Source organism: Cornus florida, unplaced genomic scaffold (genome assembly GCF_030987335.1).
Source record: "Cornus florida cultivar Cherokee Brave unplaced genomic scaffold, ASM3098733v1 CherokeeBrave_3.0.0_Hap2_Chr02, whole genome shotgun sequence".
Lineage (NCBI taxonomy): Eukaryota > Viridiplantae > Streptophyta > Magnoliopsida > Cornales > Cornaceae > Cornus > Cornus florida.
Window position 1 is genome coordinate 37,651,226 of NW_026775572.1, and position 23,626 is coordinate 37,674,851.

The window sequence follows — 23,626 nt, forward strand, 5'->3', positions numbered from 1 at the left end:
CAGAACAGTGGAATAGGAGTCTTGACTATTAACCCAAGTTCTTTAAGAAAATGTTGTATCCATGTTAGCTCACTCGAGGTATGGGCCATTGCCCTGTCTGCTTCAGCGCTAGACCGTGCTACAACTGTTTGTTTTTTACTTTTCCATGTGACAAGGTTTCCACCAACAAATATACAATAGCCTGTAGTAGATTTCCTATCTGAGGGAGAACCAGCCCAGTCAACATCTGTGAAACCTGTCACATTGAGATGACCATTAGATTTATATAGTAATCCAAAACCTGGAGCTTGCTTGAGATATCGAATAATTCGAAGAATAGCATTCCAATGTGGTACTCTAGGAGCACTCATGAACTGACTTACAACACTAACTGCATATGAAATGTCAGGTCGGGTGATAGTGAGATAAATTAATTTCCCAACTAGACATCAATATCTGCCATGGTCGTCAAATAAATCACCCTCATTAGGTAATAATTTTATATTTGGGTCCATAGGAGCACCAGCCGAACGAGTACCTAACATACCTGTTTCTTTTAACAAGTCAAACACATATTTCCTTTGAGATAGACTTATACCTTCCTTGGATCTAGCAACCTTAATACCCAAGAAATATTTGAGTTTGCCTAGATCCTTTGTGTGAAACCGATTCTGCAAGAACAATTTTAACTTTGCAATGCCGTCAAAATTATCACCTGTTATAACAATATCATCTACATATACCACAAGAAATATAAAGTCAGTTTTACTATGCTGGTGAAATACCAAATGATCTGTCTGCATCTGTTAAGACCAAAGGAAAGTACTGCCTCCGAGAATTTTCCAAATCAAGCCCTTGGAGATTGTTTCAATCCGTACAGGGCCTTTTTAAGACGACATATAGCATAACGAGACTCCCCCAGAGCAACAAATCCAGGTGGTTGCTCCATGTAAACCTCTTCATGTAAATCACCATGTAAGAAAGCATTTTTCACATCTAATTGAAATAACGGCCAAATTACAATTGGCGGCAATGGAAATAAGGATTCGGATAGAAGAAATCTTCGCAACAGGGGAAAAAGTCTCATCATAATCAATACCATAGGTTTGTGTATATCCCTTTGCAACAAAGTGAGCCTTCAATCGCTCAATAGATCCATCATGGAGATATTTGACAGTGTAGACCCATATACAACCAACCGTTTTGGACCCGGTAGGTAAGGAAACAAGATCCCATGTCCCATTATGATGAAGAGTATCCATTTCATCGATCATGGTTTTGCACCAAGCTGTATCAAAAAGAGCATCCTGCACAATTTTCGGAATAGTAGTAGCAGATAACGTGGATAAAAAAAAAAAAAAAAATGAGGGCGATACATTTTTATAGGAAACAAAGTTAGATATGGGGTGTGCAGTGACACAAGAACGAATACCCTTGCGTAATGCAATAGGAAGATCATCAGTAGCAGGAGGAGCCTCAATGGAAGTAGACAATTGGGGGGTAGCTACTTGTGGTCGATGACTATACACCTGAAGTGGCGGTGGCACTTGAGGTGGTTGTGGTGGGTCATAGGGTAATGAATGGGACACAACAGGCAACGAAGCAGCAACTCGGTATCTAAAGACGGACTATGTGAAGAAAAATAAGGTGTATCCTCAAAAAAGGTAACGTCCATGCACACAAAAGCACGACTAGTGCTAGGATCCCAACATTTATAACCTTTTTGAGTCCGAGAGTATCCAATAAAGACACACTTAATGGCACGAGGAGACAATTTATCAGTGCCAGGGCGTAATATTTGAGCAAAACACATACACCCAAAAACACGAGGCGGCAATGCAAATAACGGTCGAGTAGGAAAAACAAAGGAATAATGACGTTTCCAATTAAGAACGAAAGATGGCATACGATGAATTAAATAACAAGCAATTAAAACAACATCGCCCCAAAATGCTTTTGGAAGATGCATATGTATCATTAATGTCCAAGCTATTTCAATTAAATGCCTATTTTTCCGTTCGGCAACGCCATTTTGTTGAGGAGTATAAGAACAAGAAGTTTGGTGCCAAATGCCACGAGAGTCGCAAAAACTAGAAATAGCACCTTTGACATATTCCATGGCATTATCAGATTGTAAAGTGCGTATAACACAAACAAATTGGACCTTAATTTCTTTGAAAAATATTTGAAATATGGACAAAAGTTCAGAATGGTCTTTCATTAAAAACAACCAAGTCATCCTTGAATAATCATCAACAAAGGTAACAAAATAAGAAAAACTTGAGTGACTAGTTTGACGAGCAGGACCCCAAATGTCCGTATGCACTAATTCAAATAAAGAAGATCGACGATTAACGATATGAGGAGGGAAAGGCACTCTATGGTGCTTACCCAGCTGACACGACTCACAATTTTAAAGTAGACACCAACTAAAGGAAAGGCAAAGTAGACTTCAAATACCGCAACGAGGGATGACCTAACCGATAGTGCCACTGGTACACAGACATCTGGGAATGTAAAGCAACAGTGGAAGGTTTGCAATCCAAATAGTATAGGCCATTTCTGTTACTGCCCCCGCCGATCATTTGTTTCGTGTTGAGGTCCTAAAAGACACAAGATGAAGGATAAAATGTGACAAAACAATTGAGTGCTTGAGTTAATTGACTTACAGATAATAAATTAAAGGGAAAATTTGGAACTAATTGCACAGAGGATAAAGAAATGGATGGGGTTAGTTTAATTGTTCCCTGGCCAATAATGGAGCATCTTCCACCATCATCCAGAGTAACAAAAGATGAGGAACTAGACTTCTGAAAATTAGAAAATAGAGAGATATCACCTGTGAGATGGGTAGAAACCCCAGAGTCAATAACCCAAGGGGATGCTGAAGTCTGTAAATTGGACAAGCATGCAATATTACCTGATTGCGCAAAATTAACCGCATCAGTAGAGTTGGGATGTGACCGGTTGGCCAATACACTGAACTCAGCTCGTGATAATGATAGTGTCACGGTGTGACTAGTAGATGCAGGTGATGGTAATACAGAAGTCAGGCCAAGAGAGGGATGAGACCCCTCAAGGTCAGAGGATGACACTGCTTGATATGCCCATGCTGGTTTCCGTGAAGAGCCCAACAGTTCTCAACAGAATGGTTAGTACCCTGACAGTGGCTGTAGATGCGAGTATCACTATGTCCACGACCATGGCGACTGGGACTTCTATCACGGCCACCACCGCTATGAGAACTACCCGAATTTCCACCATACCCTCTGTTGGCACTAGGAGTATCATGACCTTTAGAGGACTGTGGAAAAATAGAAGGAAGCATCATAGCTGAATTTTCTTTCACAGTGGGCGTCACATGTGATTGTTCAGAAACCCGAAGTAAGTGGGCATAAATGTTACCCAAAGATGGGAGTCCTCCATCACCAGCAAGGATCTGATCCCGAATATTCTGAAGGCTCGGGTGCAAACTAGCAAGAAAAACGGAAGCAGAAAATTCCTCACGTTGTCGCTTGAGAACGTCAGGATCAGTAGTCAAGAGATGGTACTGATTCAACTCATCTAACAGGTTTTTGAAAGTACTGTGTTACCTAGACTCGCCTGTTCAGACCGAAGTGTAAGTGTCGACACGACACGACACGACACGACACGGACACCGACACTGGATCTGAGTCGGATCCTTCATGGCGTCTACCGGACACGGCTGATAGATGACGAAAACTCAAACAAAGATGTTTGGGTTGGTACTTGTGAAGGATTGCGAACTTTCTTTATGCTTTATTTGTTAAATAGGTTGCCATTAATGAGATCAGAAAACTTACTGGTACAACAATGGCGGTTTGCTTCAAAAATAGTGTCTTTCGAAGGTTAAAGAAGACTGAAGTGTACGCGCTTTGTTTGCACAAAATTTTGTAATGGCCGAGCGTGTTTTCACATTCTTACTAATGCTATTAATACCCTTAAACGGTCACGATCATGCCACTTGTCAATTTGGATGTAAAAATATGGGAGAGTTTGGTCTTTTAACAAGGATAATGTTTTACAGCTGTAAAACACTATCTAAGGTTATGAACAATGAACAATTTACAACTGTACTGGACAGTTGTATCATTTTATTTAAGTAATATATATCGGTCAATCTTGAGCAAATTTTTTGACCTTTATAGCTTTGACAGCTTGACTTTATAAATAAGGTAATATTATTATACAAGTTGTATTACCCTTTTTTTATTTTTTCAGTAAATCCATTCTTTAAAAAAAAGAAACTGTACAAGGAAAGGCCTAGCCCAAAGGCAGCCCAGAAAAACAAAACAAAAACAGGCCAACACAGGAGCACATTGCAGTTGCATCCACAACTGTAAGAATAGGTACAAGTGCAACAATAGAGCAAAAAAATAAAACCTGCATCACAAAAAAATAGAGCTTGGAAGGCTCCATGCTGCTATCTTTACATTTATATATTTATTTAATTTTTCATTAAAAAACTGAGGTCTAACATAAAAAAGGGTACATTTTTTCTTTTCCTACAAGTGTCCGTGTCCAACTTTTGGACACTTTTATTCCGTGTCCCCGTGTCTTATAATTTAATAGATGGATGGATCCAACCTCTAGACACACACCCGTGTCCGACACCCGCACCCGAGTCCAGGTAACATAGCTCACCGATGCCTTGACCAGAGGGGTCAGATTGACGAGAATGGAATATCTTTTCATACAATGAATATATGCGAGAAACATTCGTGTCCATAGAGCAGGTTTCTTTAACTGCATCCCAAATTCCCGTTGCAGTGTCGGCAAACATAAAAGTGGATGCAATGGAAATTTCCATACTATTCCACAACCAGGACATAGTTATATAGTTATTAGTTTCCCAATCATCATATGTTGCTGATGTTTTTGATGGAGGATCATTTGTAATAAACTTCAGCTTTCGTCGGGCACCTAAAGAGATCTTTACTGCTTGAGCCCATAGTAAGTAATTGGAATTACTTAATTTCATAGTTGTAAGTTGCAGCCATAGTTATTAAAAGCCCAAGGCGCACCGAGGCGCTAGAGGTCCCTTGGAGTCTAGGCGCGAGGCGCGAGCCTGAGTGATGTGAGGCGCACAAGTAAAATTTTAAAACAATAATTTTAACAAAAATAACACAATTAAACAATGAACATCCAATAATAAAAACACTAAATTAGTCTAAATATATCACAATTAAACCAATAAAGCAACTAGAAAAATAGAACAATTAAACTAATAAAGCTATTTATTCATAAGAAAGATTCAAAAAAGCAAAACATAAACCAATTAACCATATATTATAAATTTATACTTGATGTCTTAAGCAAAAGCTATCATTTGACTCCAAAACAGATCCATCAAAAGATACTTAGTAGCCTACCAAATCTATAAAGTATCATAGTCAATACTTAGTAGCCTACCAAATTTATAAACCAAGCAACAAAATATCAGTCTTAGTTTTGAGTTTTAGCAAGGACTCCTAAAACCAAAGTTACCAAACAATCTTAAGGGACTTAAATATCATCCTCTTCACCAAACAACATAGTCTCATCATCGTCCCCATCAAAAGATTTGTAACCCTCGGCATCTTTTTCCTCTTCTGTGTCCTCAGAGTTTGCCTCGTCATCATCTATGATTCGTAGTGAAGGCGAGCATGAAGGTGTTGTCCTCTTTGTTGCCCTTGGAGCTGATCTTGATCTTAAATTATGGCTGGACTCTCCAGCCCCGGTAGCTCTAGCAACTGCACCCCATGTCAAAGAGTCATCTTCAAACACCAACTCATTTTCGGCATCTACATCTTCATCCATTATTCCAACCAACCACTCATTGCTATCATCTATATCATTTAAAAGGATTGGATCGATCCTATCACGCATATCATATCGTCGTTTTAGTGCTCTATTATACTTGATGAAAACCAAATCATTCAATCGACATTGAGTTAGCCGGTTCCTCTTCTTGCTATGAAGCTGTATTAATTCAAATAATTAATAAGTATAAGTGTATAACTATTTATAATATAGTTTTTTATCATTGAATTACTAATACTACAAACTTACATGTTCAAATACACTCCAATTTCGTTCACACCCAGATGCGCTACATGTGAGGCTAAGTACTTTAATAGCAAATTTTTGCAAATTAGGAGTTGTAGAACCATATGCGGACCACCAATCGGCTGTTATTTACATATTATTAGTAAAAAATTAACAAAATTAAAATTCAAATATACTAAAAAATGATTAATTGAGTTGTTTACCTGGTGCCCTTGACTTTCTTTGTCTAATAGCAATTGATGAGCCAAATAGACCATCAGCTTTCATATATCTACTCAACTCCAAAGAAATTTTATCTTACACTTCAGTGGTTGGAACCAATCTTTCTATGCATTGATATAAACCACCCATCACCTCTTCATCTTGCTCAATATTTGGATTGCTATAAAAATATTCTGGGTTTAAGAAATGCCCAGCTGCATGCAAAGGGCGATGGAGTTGGATATTCCATTTTCTATCAATGATCTCAAAGATGTCCTTATACTTCTCCTCATTCCCACCAAAAGCTTTAGCTATCGCTTCTTTAGCCCTTTCCATAGCCTCATAAATATATCCCATTGGAGGCCTTCTCTCACCATCAACCAACTTAAGTACACGAACAAGAGGGCTTGCTACTTTGAGAGAGTACACAATGCTTGTCCAAAATGAAGGCATCAACACAATATGTGCTACATTTTTCCCTTGTATCTCTTTCGCCCATTTACTGGAGGTCCATTCTTGTGAAGTGAACATCTTCCTCAAGCAATCCTTTTGACGATGGATGCTTGATAATGTGATAAATGAAGTGGCAAATCGAGTCGTTGCAGGTCTAAGAAACTCTTTATGTCCAGTATAACGCCTCATCATGTTTAACAAACCCGAACGGTTATAAATATAACCATTTAACATTATAGCTCTCTTTATGGTCATCATTATATTTGGGATCTTAGCAATGTCCTCCAACATCAGGTCCAAACAATGTGCAGCACAAGGTGACCAATACAAATGTCGGTGCCTTCCCTCCAACATTCTCCCTATTGTAAAGAAAGAAAATTTGGATTAATAGAAGGCTAGAAGCAATAAATCTAAAATTTTCACATCAAGTGCATATTGACATCTATACCTGCCACAACATTAGAAGATGCACTATCAGTGACTACTTGAACCACATTTGTTGCTCCAATTTGCTGCACGAACTTGTTAAGCAAGTCGAACATTTTTTCACTGGTCTTTGAATAAGAGGAAGCATCGACAGATTGAATGAACATTGTCCCTTTAGGACAATTCACCAGAAAATTAATCAAACACCCCTGTCTTTTATCCTCCCATCCATCTGCCATAATTGTGCATCCGTATTTTGCCCATTCCTCCTTATGATCCCGCATTAAATTGTCTGTATGCTCCAGTTCTTTCTTGAGGAGGGGAACTCTCACCTCATGATAAGACGGAGGTTTCATTCCTGGACCATGTTGGCCAATAGCTTCAACAACTAGTGCAAAACTATCATAATTAAGGGCATTGAATGATATCCCAGCATCATACATCCATCTTGCAAACCGTTGGCATGCTCGGTTTCTAAGTTCTTTCTTGCAAGCACTGTCAATTGTTGTTTGCTTACCCTTGTCATTTTTTCTATTTTGCACAGCCACTTCCGGAGGAGGGGTGAAGTACAAATCAATAGGACCTTTCTGCTTCTGCTTTTTTGATTGAATATTATTGCTTCCAGTTCCACTTGCCACTCTTTTACCCTTAACATCAAGAATTGCAACATCATCCTCATCTTGATCATCCATGTCATCAAAATCCGGCAACAAATTTGTGTATTCCTTTTCTTCTTTCTTCTTGCTCATGTATTCTCTAATCTCCTCTTTCACATGTTCAGGGCACTTTTTACATGCTTGTACATTTCTATGTCCTCCTACAATGTGTTGCTTAGCCCTGTAAATACCCCCTTTCATAACTTTTTCACAAAAATTACATCATGTTGCATTCCTATCTTGTGGGTTTTGCAGGTGACAATAATTCCAAGCTGGATCCTTTGACATTTTTTCCTATCTATTTAGTATTTACAATGAGAAACAGAATGGAGTCAATGGAGTGATGGACCAAGTTAAATTCAGCAAACAACATTCACACTTTCAGCAAACACCATTCAAAAAGATGCATTCAAAATTTAAATAATCCATGTAGCAAAATTCAGCAGAACACAACAACAAAAAAAAAAAAAGAGACAGACAGCCTTCAAAGCAGAGATTGAAAAAAAAGAAAAGAAAAAAAGAAAGAAAATACGGTGGAGTAGATGAAGGGAAAAAAAATGAAGGCTAGAGAGAACAAAAACAGAGTTTGAAATTTTACAGCAATTAAGATGCAACAGACAACAAAAAAATAATAATTTTAAAAAGTCTTATTCTGTTCGGTATTTCTTTATTAAAGGGTGATGTGGTGTACTGATTCTCCTACGGGATAGCACTGCAAACTATGAATGCTGAAGACTGATGATGATGAAGAGAGTACAGATTTACAGCTATACACCAAGAAGTTGAAAATGATGGAAAAAAATACAACGAGAAAAAAAATACAGGCCAGAGAGAACAAAAAAAAAAAATTATATATATATATATATATATATATATATATATATATATAGCAAGACACGGGAGATGAGTAGATGAAGAAAAAGAAAGAAGAAAAAAAAAACAGAGACCCACAAGAACAAAAACAGAGATGGAGAAAAAGATAGAAGAAAAAAAAAAAAAGACCCAGAAAAAGAAAGAGCTAAAAAAACACAAAACCAGATATATAGAGAGGAGGAAGAAAAAAAGAGACCCAGAAGAATAGAAATAGAGACGGAGAAAAAGAAAGAAGAAAAAAAAAAAATACAGAGACAGAAAAAGATAGAAGAAAAAAAATAAGAGACCTGAAAAAAAAAAATACCAGTCTACTAGAGACCCAGAAAAAGAAAGAAGAAAATCAGAGAAATAAAGAAGAAGAAAAAAAAAAAAAAAGGGCGAGATATAGAGATTAGAGCAAATGAAGAGAGAGAGAGAGAAGAGGAGAACTGGAGAAGGAAAAAAAAAAAAAAAAAACTGACCTGTTAATTTGATAGACCCAGAAAAAGAAAGAAGAAAATCAGAGAAATAGAGAAGAAGAAGAAGAAAAAAAAAAAATAAAGGGCGAGATATAGAGAAGAGAGAGAGAGAAGGGGAGAAGAGAAGAGGAGAACTGGAGAAGGAAAAAAAAAAAAAAAACAAAACTGACCTGTTAATTTGATTCGGTGATTCCTGGCCGGACGGACTGGTAGACCTCTCCTCTTCTCTGCTCTTCTCTTTTTCTCTCTTCTCTTTCTCTTTTCCACTCCCACACGTCTTTATTTCTGCTGCAGCCTTTGCTCTTTGACTGATTTGTTTTGTTGACTGTTGGGAGACATTGGGTTGCCAAGTCACAAGAAAACTTTTCTTTTTGTACTTTAAGTTTCCATTTTGTACTCTTTCAGTTTCCAAAAGCTGTAACTATATATATATATATAATAATATAAACTAAACAAGCAAACACAAAGTACACGTAATACATCAAACAAATATATGAAGGAGCATAGAATATATGAAGCGCGCCTAAGCGCGCCTCTTAAACTATCCAAGGCGCAACACAGGCGCGCGCCTAGTGAAGGTCGTTGCGCTTGGGCTAGCATGAGGCGCATGAGGTGCGCCTGTAGGCGCCTTGAGCCCAGGCGCGCGCCCAGGCGCGCTTTTAATAACACTAGTTGCAACCCGACAGGATCAACATGTGTTGTAGAAGATTTAATTCCAGTAGACCTAGAAGCAATAGTTGAATCGTCTGACATGGATATATAAATATGTAAACCAAAAAAAAACTTATCTGCGCCAAGTTGAAGTCACCCGAGAAGGCAGAACAGAGATGAACCGGGAACAGAAGAAGACCTAGAGCAGAACAGACCCAGATCGTAAATAGGGTTGGGCGGGTCGGGCCGTAAATCGGATCGGATGGGTTGGAGCGTAAATCGGGTCGCTTTTATCCTGGTTTTTGTAAACCATGGAATAGCTTATCCCAGTTTTAGTAAACTAGGGTTGGAATAGCGTAACCGTGTAGCCAAACACGGTTCTTCTTTACCAAAGTCTCAGTTTTCCAGCAAGCGCGCATTGGCAGCGGCGGCGATGGAATCAACAAGCAGCGACACAACTTGTGACAGCCGCCAGTGACCAAGCAACGAGCAGCGACGACGAGAGAAGGCGGAGAGCTCGTCGACAACCACAACGGCAACAACACGAACAACTAAACTGGGCTTCAGATCTGAGACCAAGCAACAAGCAGCGACGACGAGAGAAGGCGGCGAGCGACAACCAAAGCGGGGCTTCAGATCTGAGAATAATAAACAACAACACGAGCTCTGAACAGATCGACTACCACACCTTTGGCAGATCGACGACCAAACAACACAGCTGTAATTTCCCAGACTCACAATTTCGACAGCTCTGATACCATGTGGAATTGAAGATTTGTATATACAGAGAATAGAGATACACAGAGGGGGAGAGAGAGAGAGCTCTAATAGAGAGTTGTATGAGGCGCCTCTCCTCACTCTAACATACTCTAACCCTAAAACATAAAGGGGGTTATGTACAATACAAGAAAGGCCTAATTACATAATGGCCACAAACCCTATATCTAATTACACTTGGACCCCAGCATAAATACATATATGCATAAGTGATTTAACAGTTGTAATGTTCAATTCTTTCATGGCACTCCTGGTTAGCTTCTGAGCACCTGGCAAGGATACACGTGCTGTCCTCTCCATTATAATTTTTCTCACTGCGGTATGGAAAATTTTCTGTTTAGTCAGTTGGTCATTTTATCCTGAGTTTGATTTGTCTAGTGGGTAAAACACTCGTTGCCTGTTCTGAGGTTTTCTATTCTGTTTACTTTCGAGGCAAAATTTGATCTGCTTTGCTATATGATGTCTTTCACATATAATCTGCAGTAAGTGTTTTCTGTTGGTATTGAAAAGAATACCTTAGATTAGGTACTTTGAAACTGTACATATATATAATGATTTCTGATTCTTGGGTTTTGGATGCTGAACTTTGGGACCGAGTGCAGGCTTCTAGACCCTGATTTGGAAAGCTCTGTATCACTTTTTGTTGGGAGTTACGTTCTGCAACTTCTCCTGCATCTGCCTTCACAGATGGCACAGCATATCCGAGATCTGGTTGCTGCTCTTGTAAGGCGCATGCAATCTTGTCAAATTGCGGGATTGAGAAGCTCATTGCTACTTATTTTTGCTAGATTGGTATATTTCTTCAAATTCATTTATATTGATGGAACTACATATTTCTCTCTAGTGACTTCTATGACCTGAATTGGCATATGTATAACTTCCTTTCTTGTTATCGTTTAGGCTTCATTTATTTCATGAAGAAAAGGAATTGCATTTTAAAAATGGAAAGGAATAATTATTTCCCTCGTATATTTTTTCATGCTCAATTGAGATTAGAAATTAAAAATTTCTCAAAAATGGTTAGAGGTAAAGAAATAATGGAAATGTAATTGACTTGTAAATTAAAATTTTGACCTTTACTTTTTGTCCCTATCTTCCATTGTAACCAAACAAGGGGAAAAGATTTTCTTTGCATTTTTTTTCTTCTTTTCCCTTGCTAAATCCACCAAAGGAATGGAGTAGAGTTACATAAACTGATTCCCATCTCTGATAAATGCAATTCACTTCAGTAACATGGAACTTCCAATTGATAAAGCTTGTAGCGTATACAGAAAGCATGGATGATGAGGCTTTGAATGTGTTCAGCTTCTGTAAAATTTTGTCAGCATCCTGAATTGTTTAACTTGATATGTTCTCTTTTTCTTATCTTTTCCATATGAACTGTGCTGGGTTGCCTCAAATTTTCCATGTATGTAGTCATAGTCAAGGTTCCATATATGAGTTTGGGCATATTCTACGGATAAATGTATCAGAGATCTTTTTCATTTAATGCAGGTTCACTTGAGTAGCCCACATGTAGAACAATTTATTAACTTGTTGATTTCAGTCCCTGCTGAAGGCCATGATAATGCCTTTGTTTATTTGATGTCTGAATGGACCAAGCAGCAAGGTGAGCACCCTTCATTTGAACTTAGACTTTTTTATTGCCTTTGTTGTGAGCTGTATTGCTGTACTTAATTGTGTCTTCTTCTTCTTCTTCTTTTTTTTCCTTACCATTTTTTTTTATCTTAGACGATTCACTGAAGGGTGCCATGATGTTACACGGCATGTAAAGAATACAAAAACCTAGCTTTTCAAGACTATAAACTCATATAAGACTTGAAGCTCTTGTAATCAAGAATGGAGGGATCTCAACAAAGATACCTTAACTTGTAAATGTGGCAATTCCACCTCTTTAAAAGATGCCTGTTCTATGTCACTAGAGGCATAATGGCACCATTCGCCTCGTGGGCCTATCTCTCTTGCTCGCTTCACCCCTCTGCTAGAGAAACTGTTAAGAAAAATAAAATTGAAGGGTGAAACTGAACTTGAACAGCACAAGAATATAACGTGGTTTGGCCACTACAGCCTACATCCATGGCACACAAAGTCCAAAGGGCTACTTCTCTTTCATTGCACTCTCTCTTAATTTTGTTTGCAATGACCACTTCTATTTGTAGGTGGAAGAATACAAATATGTGATAAATATATTGATGAAGGATTCCTAAAATCACTCCTATTGATATTCTTTCAGGGGCTTAAATAGCTCCTATAATGATATTCTCTAAAACAAACCATTAATGGCCAAGCTTAGACACACAGAAACCTGAAACAGATAAGACAAAGCCCCCCAAGTCCCTTGCTCCAAGGCAATGGCATGTAAGATGTTTCATTGCTCTTGCACATGCACCACTGATTTGGGCCTGTCGCATCTTCACTAGGTTATCAACGGTTGAATTCTTTAAAGAGAACTATTGTCCATCCAAAGAATGCCACATTAGGAGCTTTTATACTCATATAGCCTTTTAAGAGAAGCTTAGTGAGGTCATCACCCCTCAACACCTAAGAAAAAAAATGCACCTCAAAATCCCCTCCCTCTGAAGCCATCCATCTTTAGGAATAATCTTTCACCACATCGACAAGATGACCATTAAGTAAAGAGAAGAAATACTTGCATCCCATTCCTAATATAAAAGATCTTTGCCAAAGCTGATATCTAACATCACACCGTCCTCCAACATAATCTGTGGCAGGGTCCTGAAGAGACCTTGCAATCTCCTATTCAATGGACCTTCCTTAAACAAGTTTCCGTCCCGACTGCCTAGACCTTACACTTCTCATTCCCCATTACATACAAGTTTCCGTGCCAGCTACCAAGACCTTACACTTCGCGTTCCCCATTGCGTACGTAATTTGCTTTAAGGACTCGCAACCATTCACAATTTACTCAAAAAGATGATTGTATTACTCGGTCATGTCTTTGCGTACTGGCCGAATTGAACAGACTTGGTCGTGTCCGAAGCCGATAATCAAGGCCGAATTATATTAAACTCATCCGTGTCCCTAGGGACTTGGTTGAGTAGGGACTGGGAAGAGTCTCTTCTAAGTAAGCCTTAAATAACGCCCGTTACACCCTGCATTTGCTACACTGTAACCGTGTCTGCATCTACTACGCTGTAATCACGTGTGCATCTACTACACTGTAATCACGTGTGCATCTACAGTAAAAAAAAATCACGACTACGGTTCCCTACACTGTTACATAACGCTCGTTACACCCTGCATCTGCTGCACGGTAACCACATCTGCCTCTACTACACCCTGCATCTGCTACACGGTAACCACATCTGCATCTACTACACCCTGCATCTGCTACACGGTAACCACATCTGCATCTACTAGACTGTAACCATGTCTGCATCTACTTCTGTGTCTGAGACTTAATACCATATTTCCTGATCCCCCACCCTATATGTTATAGGGACTTTATTCAAACACTAATATCCCTTCATGTGCCACACTTCCCGACTATTCTTTATAAGTTGTTCCTCTCTGCCACATATCCGCAGCTCCTTCCTAAAGGAGCTTGTTAATTCTATGACTTCTTATCCCCAAACCACCTTATTTGACCAGGACCATACACGTACCATCCCATTTCACATATTTGAATCCATTTCCAGTAACCCAAAAAACAGGAAAAGGATTTCCAGGCTCTGCTACCCATTTCTCCTCTGGTATTGGGATGAAGTAAATAGACATAAACTACGTCAAGAGGATGAAAATTCTATTCATGAGGTGCCTACCTCATTTTGCTATTTCTTCCATCCATCTAATCTCAAATGTCTCAGCAATGGCAATAGGGTCCCCAACAGCTTTGCCTGTAAATAAGGAAGTAATGGGAAGTCCCAAGTATTTTGAAAGAAAAGGCCCAAAAATGGCCATCTTTTCCAACTCCCAAGCTGGGACTTTCTTTTTTCAATATTAATCTTCAACCCCTACCCAGCTGCAAAACAGAGAACGCATTCCAAGTATTTCAGTTGTTTTTATCTATCCCACAAAATACTAAAGTGTCACTTGCCAATGATCAATTAGAGGCTCTAACCGAGCAGCTGTATTGAGGTATATCTGGGCTGTCGTCAACAACAATTCACAGAGTATTTGGTGCTGCTGGGGTAATGCATACTTAATCAAGAACAGGAGCATATGGGAGCTTAAGATTCCTCAAGATATTGCATGGTCTTGGAGGAAACTGTTGCAACTCAGACACACTGGTGGGAAATTTATCAAACACCACCTTGGGAATGGCTCTTCTTGCTCCTTTTGGATAGACAATTGGCTCCCGACTGTTTTCTCTGCACTCCCAAGTATGGTGACTCCCAGCTGCAAATGTCCTTTATTCCTAAAGATACAACTGTCAACAGATTCATGGACAGATAGGCTTGTGTGGCTGCTCTCTCCCTCTGGCCAATACACCATGTAATCTGCTTCATTAGCCTTATCCTTCCCTTCTGCTCCAAAACCTTGGCGCCACATTCCATGGAATAATCTATCTGTATCCCCAAACATTAGTTAATTACATGGATTTCATCCAACATAGATTGCCAACCCTTGACAGGAAACTCAATGCCTATAAACACTGGCCAAATGGTTGTTGTCTGTGCCTGGCATCACCTGAATCCCATGACCCCATTCCAATTGGTCTCCTGTCCACAAAGCCCACTTGGTCATACATTCAAAGCTTCAATACTGAATTTGAGCTACCTGATTGCAGCTTTGCCCTAATTGAACTCCTTATGATGCTGAGAACATGGTTCTGAGAAGTTGATCGCCCTTTGAAGATTTGAGCATTTCGCTCCTCCCAAATGTGGTAGACACATGTGGAAAGTGCCATTTTGCCAAAGGATTGGTAAAGTTTTTCCTTCTCCAGTAGGTAGATATCCAAAAAACAAGGTCAGACCTGTATGTACATTTCCCCTATTCATCTAGTCTATTGCTTAAGCTTGTGTGCCGGGGGGACCAAATCTGAAAACATTCTTTAATAGCTCCCTCCATCACCCTTGCCAGCACTGTGCTGCGCATTACCATGATGAATAAGAGGAGAAAAAGAAGGTCCGTTCATGACACAAATTTCTGGAAGCATACACTTGGGGAGCAATTACTCATTATGCAAATTCTCACTTTGGAAATTTATTTATTTATTTATTTTATTTATAAAAAAGCTGATTTACCTGGTCTACTATTTATAATTCTCTCCATAAAACACTTATGGAGGCCCTAGTTTACATCTACTATCTACTCAATAGCCAATTGACTATGTACACCTGGTTTACCATTATAGTCGTGGAGTCCATGCACTTCGCCACTTCCTTGTCACCTATATCCAATATCTGTTTCCAAAAAGGTGGTTTGGATTCCAATATCATGAAGCTTTCAGATCATCATTCTCCTCCCTTTTCTGATGTCAATACACTCGGGGAAATTGAGTTTTTATCTATTTTTTTATGTATTTATTTTGATAAAAAGGACGACAATATTGCAAATTAAGAAGTTGAAATTTCTTTCTTTAGCATTGATTAGAGTTTGATGTCTTCAGAGTTCACACACACCTACATATATGCATTTATGAACATGTGTATGTTTCTTTTTGGAGAAGAATAATTGAATAGAACTTATTGCTAGTACTATTAAGTCAACTCTTATTGTACAGCTATGAACTTGCCTTATCATTGGCGTTGTTGGTTTCTCCTTTTGAGTTTGTGCCGTTTTGATTTTTGAATTACTTAGTTTGGCACCTGTACTTGGAATCCCCCCTTTTCCATAGGTGACTTGAACACTGTGTAAACTTTATGCTCTTCCATAATTGACTTGAACACTGCATAAACTTTAAGCTCGTCCAGTATGGATATTTGCGCCAAGCTACAAGGGGATTTTGAGTAATGTATAAGAAATTAGTACTACTACTAGAACTTATGCTCAATGCATGGAGGTTTTAAGTGATTTTTCTGTATGAAGTTTCTTTACTGTGGGGCTTGTATTATTTTTACCATTTGTTTGGCACTTATTTTAATACATGGGTGTAAATAATCTCATATGGGACAAAAGTCTCATTCGGGCTTGTCATTCATGAGTTTCTTGGACATTTTCCTCCATTAGTCATGATGAATCTTATTGATTTCTTAGTACCTGCAGTAATTAGTGCCTATGTTACCAATTTGGTTTGTGCGTCTGTCACACATCATATACCCCATACCATGTATTGTCATGTTGACATGTGTATGTGAAGGAGAGAATGGGGGAGTCCATGCATCAGAGATTAGCACCGAGGAAATAGATGGAACATAATGTTAAATCCCTTCCTGTCTTTGCCTTTGTTTACTTTTGAATTTTGTTAACCTTTTTATTTAACAAGGCCATGTTTAATTTTAATGTAAAGCATGATTGCTTCAACCAACATCGAACCAGATTTTTTGTGTTATTTCAACAGCATTGTTAAATACCAGGAAGCTGTTAGATTTTACTATAAAATTAAGAATTATTTTGCCAGAGAGAGGGATCATTGGTGAGTCATCTGATAATTTTTCAAATGCTAATTGAATACAGGGGAGATTCAGGGTGCCTACCAAATAAAAGTCACCACCACTGCTTTGGCTTTATTGCTATCGACGAAGCATGTTGAATTGGGGAAAATCAATGTCCAAGGCTATTTGATTAAGGTTTGATTGTACTTGTTGTCTACCATTTAGGAGTTACAGTCATAAAAAAAAAAAATAAAAAAAAAAAACTTACCCAGTTTCATGTGAAGTCCACCGCAGGGATAACCACTCGCTCAAAGGCTAAACTAGCCCCTGATCAATGGACGCTGATGCCACTTCCTGCCAAGGTTGGTACTTGTTAATCTGATTCTTGTTGCTGAAAGATTGTCTTTGTTAAAGGAGGTTGTCAGCCAGTATGGTTCTTAATCTGGGAACTTACTCCAATTGCACAGAATATATTTTTATGCAAGTGATAAGCACTCTACTAGGTGTCGGTGAATATCTTTTTTCCTCGAACTGTCAAAGCTTGTGCTTTGATGCGCAGCTGACGTGATGTTATTCTTCATACATACAAGTTTCTCATTACTGCTTGTGCTTCAATTTATCAATTGTTTGTGGTATTGTTAAAGCTTTTCCTTATTATCTCTCATAATAAAAGAAAAAGATAATTAACATTTATATATATATATATATATAGACACACACCCACATGCACGTTAAATTGCTAGTTTGATTTTTGTTTGATTGGTAAATATTGGATGGGGCTCACAAGTCATAACATTACCTTTTTCTTGCCCATGAAAGATACTGGCTATATTGGCAGATGTGCTGATTGAGATTCAGGAACAAGTTTTAGCTGGTGATGACGAGGTAATTTATTGTTATTTTATCTTCTTGTAGCATGCAGGTGAAGAACTGGTGTATTAGTAATTCTCAGTTTTTTTTTTTTTTTTGTCCGGAAAAAAGGAATTCTATGCTCTAAACTCGTCTTTGTTTCAGGATAGTGAATGGGAGGAACTTCAGGCAGGAGATGTTGAAGCCGATGAAGATTTGCTATATTCAGCTGGTGCTGGATCACATAGTAGACCCACATATGAATATCTTGATGCAATGGCAAAAGCTTTCAATGAGGTTTGTGTGAAAAAGCTGTTCTTCTTGATTACTACTCACTTGATGTGCATTTAAAATTTTTGCACTACTAAATGAATTTTTTTATTTTACTTGAAAACTTCAAGGACCAAGATGATAGTAATGATGATGACCTACTCAGTGTTGCGGACCCCCTTAATGAGGTATTAATTTATTCAAAATTTTAGTATTTGATACAGATTATTGAGCATTTCATATGAATTTAACTTATGGTGCTGCGACCTATCAGATTAATCTGGCAAACTATCTTGGAGAATTTTTTGCGAAGTTTGCTTATAGCGACAGAGCACTGTTCGATCATCTTTGCCAGGTTTGCTTAACCCTCTTTATTGTGTCAAATATCATCATCAAGATTTTTAGTTTTGGGCTAGTTACCTCATGTCCTATTCAATTTTTGGTTGAATCTTTTGTGTTCACTGTATTTGCAGAGTTTAACGCTGGCTCAACAAAATGCTGTTAAAATGGTGCTGAATCGATGATGAGTGAGTTTGTTGTATCATTGTTTGTTTGTCATTGCATAGTACTAATTGATTGTTCAACAAGGTTCTTGCTTTTCTTGCCAATTCTATTCCTGAGGGTGGAGCTGCTTCTAAGTGCCGATTTTGCTCGATTTTTGTTTTGTCTTTGTATTCGTTTTTCCTTTTTATTTTTCACTTGTGCTCTTTTTTTGGTTTGGGGGCATTCAATTGGGGCTTGCCATCTTGTAGCTCGAGACAATGATTTACTTTTATTCATGTCTAAAGTTACAAGCAAAAAAACATATAATTATTGCACACAATTATATTTAGTGTGACAGTGATCATCGTAATCTATGATTGATTGGATTTTGAGATATTAAAGGTCATCATCTTCTCCTATTATGTCATCGTTTTCTCCTAATGGGATGCATCAAATTCTAATCAATGCTATGGTTTTGAACAGTTAGTAAAAGATTAAAGTTCTAACAGGAGACATAGCTTGTAATAGAAAAGAGTGGAAAAAGAGAATTTATTGTCGTTTAAAATAATCTAAATGTTAACACACATAGAAATTGGATTAATAAGAAGTATGTTTAAAATAATTGGGCTGCAAGGATAAAGTTAGGCTTAAAAGTATCTGGGTTCAATAATTAAACCTGGGTGACATGCAATTTAAAGTTGACACCATTTTTAAATGGCAGTTGAAATTCATTTCCGAAGTTGGAACACATAGGTCCTCAACAGTCGACATAATTTATCTTTTCCTTTACTGTGTGTATATATATATATATATATATCTATATTTTCATTGTTGACAAGAAAGTCATAAATCTATTTGGAACTTGATTCCTCACACACTTTGTGAAGTAAAAGACAGACTACTACCCTACAACCATTGTTGCTCAGCAAAGTGACTAATTGATTGATCAACAACTGTAAAGTTGTTATCCATTGATTCAACAATTTATTATTATAATATAGTTGAGATTGATCAACAACTGTAAAGTTGTTATCCATTGATTCCACCATAGATGTTATGTTATTATAATATAGTTGAGATTGATCAACAACTGTAGTCGTTATCCATTGATTCCACCATAGATGTTATGTTATTATAATATAGTTGATAACTAGTTGTGTGTGTTTTTTTGGGTAATTTTTTATTTTTTTTATTTTTTAAGTAAGAATGTTAGATCAGAAATTAAGGGTGCGAAGGCTCGAAGCCAAGCTCCCTAGGACAACAAGGAGCAACAAAACCGTTGGGCTACGATGGTGTTCGCCACAGTACTCCGTAATTGATAACTAGTTAGAGTGTAGTTATTTGGGGTTGAAATTAAGGCATAGGGGCCTGCTACAGCACTATAACCCTACATGTCATGTATAACAAATTACAAATATTCATTCTTGATTGAGAATTATCAACCTGAAATCTGATATTTAATTAGGTAACCAGTACCTGTTTTATGAAAAGTTGAAAAATTCATGAAATGAAATCAGATTAATAGAATGCCTTATTTTTGTTCATAGAGCCAAGACTGATCATTTTGCAACAATGCAGTTTTCTCTTGGATGCAAAGCAATCACGGGAAAGCTTTAGGTTTCATCACCTGCCCATTTTTGAATGGTCAGGTAAGTGCTCACACACACACACACACACACTCCACAAACACGCTTACTTCACAAATTGCCATTGCGGGCTTGAATCCCTCACCTCTCTTTTGAAGGAGGAGAGGTTTTTCCATTGGGCTAATGGTCCATTGGTTAACGGTCACTTCTTTCTTAACGAAATGACTATACTGAATATCTTTGCTTTCTCCGCAGACAGATGCTCAGCCACATGCTTTGCAAATCTTGCAAACAGTTCATCAATGACTGTCTCTCCGAAATGATTAGCCAATATGGGCTCCCAAATAGCTCTAGACCATCTTGCCACATTTTCCCCACTCGTCTGTTTGTCAAAAATATAGTGTTTGTCATCATCTTTGTCTCTGGAGTCCCAATCGACCTCAAAAGTGTCTAGCCTGTCAAGAGTAAAGGATGCTTCCTTGTGAATTATAGCCTTTACTTCATCCTTGTAGGGTGCATAAATGGGCAAATTGAATGAATCAACTTGAGCTTCTTCAATGAGCCCCTAAAACCAAAAGGATGATTATGACATTATAGAAACCGTGTATATATATATATATATATATATAAAGGGCTAGCCCAATGCACGAGGTTCTTGTCATTGTAGGATTTGGAGAGGGTCAGTCTACCCTCCCAATGGAGAGGCTGTTTTCAATTTCAAATCCGTGACCTCCAGGTCACAATGGGAGCAACCATAAATATATTAAATGGTGATAAATACTGAGTTTAGTTGTGGTTCTATTAAAGAGGAAATGAGCTACACCTCAGCCACCATGTTGAGAAGCGATTCTTGGAGGATTTCATTGAGAGTGGGAGAATCTTTGCTTGTAGGATCTGCAGTACTCCTACCTCTGAATGTTAGAACCATACGCCCTCCGGGTATTATTTCTTCGGAGCGTAATCTTAGAAATGTCGAGAAATCGTTTTGAAATTGCTTCAAGTATGCTTCAAACACATGAAAATTACTTGTCTTGGTCATGTATATGATGTTGCCCTTGTTATTATCCAGCCTTTCAGGAACCTGTCTTTCATGTATGCCGTGTAAGAATTTTTCTATCTACTTGATTTTCAACCTCAGCTTGAAAGACCTTAAATTAATGCATGTTTATGGACAGTACGTATTTGCTTTAGAATTGTGCTCTGAATGAAGATGCTATATGCTAACCTTAGAGAGCCAATGGACACTGTAAGAAGAATGAACGAAGTGTAAGCTACTGGTCGGGAAAAGCCTGTCATAGAAAGAACCTGGTGATCCCGATACAAAACAAGGACTCAACTCCTCTCCTCTGCTTTTTTTGAGCTTCTCGTAGAATACCGGTAGTGATTTGAAAATGGTGTTGAAGTCATTGTCTGGAAGATCATTTAGATACACTTGGAATTCAGGTGGTTTGGAATTATTTTGCTGGCACAAACCATGAATTGTGTTGATGATTTCGGAGATGACAAAAAGGGTATTTGGACCTGAAGAGCAACCCAAATCTGCTATCTTAAAGCACTTAGGGAAGTCTTCATTATACATGTCGTTGAGGGTGTCTTCTAGTAGGGGCTGCGCCTTTAGCATCACTTTTTTCTGAAAAAAAAAAATGGACTTGTACTCTAAATCTTTCTGTGAAATATTTCATATTCATTCCAGTACTGTTTATTTGTCTGTGCATGAGAGAGAGAGAGAGAGAGAGCGAGCTACCTGAAGGATTGAATTCTTGGCGTAGCTAGTTTCTCCATTACCAGCATTCATGTGAAGAACGTCCATCTTGTCCTTTCCCTTGTGCTCTTTCATTTTGGTCTTTCTGTATTATATAGGCACAAAATGAACTTGGTTCATGTTCGAGTCTCTTTCACTGATTGTCAGGAGAAAAAAATAAAAAAAAATAAAATTTGGAGAGGCAATATGCATTGACTATTAACTTTTCTATCTTCAAAGAGGAGGATAGGGTTCGTGCCAGGTGTGGGCAAAATAGATATTTATATTTGCTTTAATTTGAAAAAGTTTCAAATTGTTTATATATATATATATATATATATATATATATATATAAAGGAGACGTGAGTTCCATACTGTAGATGTAAAAGAAAGAAAAATGAATATATTTTTATGTCACTGGTAGGTATTGTAACAAAATAGTGTAAATGTGATAATACATCGTTCAAAACAGTGTCGGCATGGTTTGGGTGGAATAAATTAAAGCGCGCAGCACCCATAAAGAAGAAAAGGGAAGATAAAGAATCGTGTTGTGCAGAGCGATTACGTGTATATATATATATATAATCACGGTTACATGTATTTATAAATATAACTTATAAATATATTTTGACGGGAAATAGCATATTGAAATAAAGAATTGAGAAATAATAGTATAACTTTTTTATTTTGAAATTTTACTTTGTTAGTGTACAAAATAAAACATTTCAAGATAATTTTTTTACGACTTCGTATTCGAATATAAAAGGTAAAGGATTTGAATCTCTCCAAAATTATTATAAAAAAATAAAAAATTGGTGGGACACGTTTTCATTTGGCCCGGCTTCGAACTATAATGGCAGTAGTGGTGAGGTTGGGAGGCCATTATTGTCTTCTCCTTGTCTATTACTTTACCCACATGAATGGTACGAAAAGATTGTGGATTTCAAAGTTTTGGAACTTTGCTAAAATTTTCAAAACCTAATTTTGTGTGATCCTTGAAAAAATATATAAAGACTCCAAACTGATTGTGGACATATATGTAAAGTGGACGCACCTTTATTAAAGATTTGTGGTGGGTCAGGCTCAGATCACTTTGAACCACTCAGTAATTCTTTGTCCGTTTACTTGGGTCGTCGTTACTCGCGTCCATGCATGCCATTCACAGGTTTTGCTTTTAAGTTTGATCCAAAGCCATTGCCAGGCGATTCACGAGAGCTACATAGAGCACTCTTTGTACTTTGTCTTTATCTTTCAAATAATATATATACTACGTCCGTCTTAAAAAGATATTACGGTTTCTCAAACGCGATATTATTTTTTAAAATAGAGAGAATATATTATATATATTTAATGTAAAAAAATTTGATTATTAAGAGAATCTCCAAAACAGTATGTTAAAATATTCTTTGTATAAATATAAAATATACATTGTCACGTATGATGTGTAAATTTTTTTTTTATTATTTATCTCCAGCAATATGTTATGACGTAGAAATGTTGGTGGCAAGTCCCTAATCATAATGTGACGTTCTGGGTCCACTGGATACGGTTTTGGAATTTCAAAACAACAATAGTAAAAAATCAAGTGTATCATTCACATCAATAGTCGTCAAGTCAGATATTTTATTTATTGATCCACAATTTATGTCATGAAATA

General features: G+C 37.6%; 2 protein-coding genes across 2 annotated transcripts in view; one reads left to right on the top strand and one right to left on the bottom strand.

Moving 5' to 3' along the window:
- LOC132294728 (uncharacterized) overlaps positions 1 to 19,036 on the top strand; it is a 40,391-nt gene extending 21,355 nt beyond the window's left edge. The window contains exons 25-33 of the mRNA XM_059792692.1: positions 11,146 to 11,335; positions 12,038 to 12,152; positions 17,123 to 17,235; positions 17,325 to 17,402; positions 17,860 to 17,925; positions 18,055 to 18,186; positions 18,291 to 18,347; positions 18,434 to 18,514; positions 18,633 to 19,036. Coding sequence (XP_059648675.1) covers positions 11,146 to 11,335; positions 12,038 to 12,152; positions 17,123 to 17,235; positions 17,325 to 17,402; positions 17,860 to 17,925; positions 18,055 to 18,186; positions 18,291 to 18,347; positions 18,434 to 18,514; positions 18,633 to 18,683 — 883 coding nt within the window. The 3' untranslated portion in view covers positions 18,684 to 19,036. The remainder of the gene's footprint in view (positions 1 to 11,145; positions 11,336 to 12,037; positions 12,153 to 17,122; positions 17,236 to 17,324; positions 17,403 to 17,859; positions 17,926 to 18,054; positions 18,187 to 18,290; positions 18,348 to 18,433; positions 18,515 to 18,632) is intronic.
- A 407-nt stretch (positions 19,037 to 19,443) lies between these two features.
- On the bottom strand, positions 19,444 to 22,229 carry LOC132294727 (benzoate carboxyl methyltransferase-like). Its single transcript, XM_059792690.1, has 4 exons — positions 21,973 to 22,229; positions 21,454 to 21,858; positions 21,052 to 21,309; positions 19,444 to 20,793 (listed from the first exon to the last, which is right to left on the bottom strand). The coding sequence occupies exons 1-4, from the start codon at positions 22,063 to 22,065 to the stop codon at positions 20,431 to 20,433; spliced, it is 1,119 nt and encodes a 372-aa protein (XP_059648673.1). The 5' UTR covers positions 22,066 to 22,229; the 3' UTR covers positions 19,444 to 20,430.
- Positions 22,230 to 23,626: the final 1,397 nt, after the last annotated feature.

What these genes read in the sequence shown, in the direction of transcription:
- LOC132294727 (XM_059792690.1), bottom strand. Translation starts at nt 22,065, where the DNA reads ATGAAAGAGCACAAGGGAAAGGACAAGATGGACGTTCTTCACATGAAT. An exon ending in GTGTCCATTGGCTCTCTAAG is followed by an intron (nt 21,310 to 21,453) that starts GTTAGCATATAG and finishes CATGAAAGACAG; the next exon opens with GTTCCTGAAAGGCTGGATAA. An exon ending in TTCTCAACATGGTGGCTGAG is followed by an intron (nt 20,794 to 21,051) that starts GTGTAGCTCATT and finishes TTTTGGTTTTAG; the next exon opens with GGGCTCATTGAAGAAGCTCA.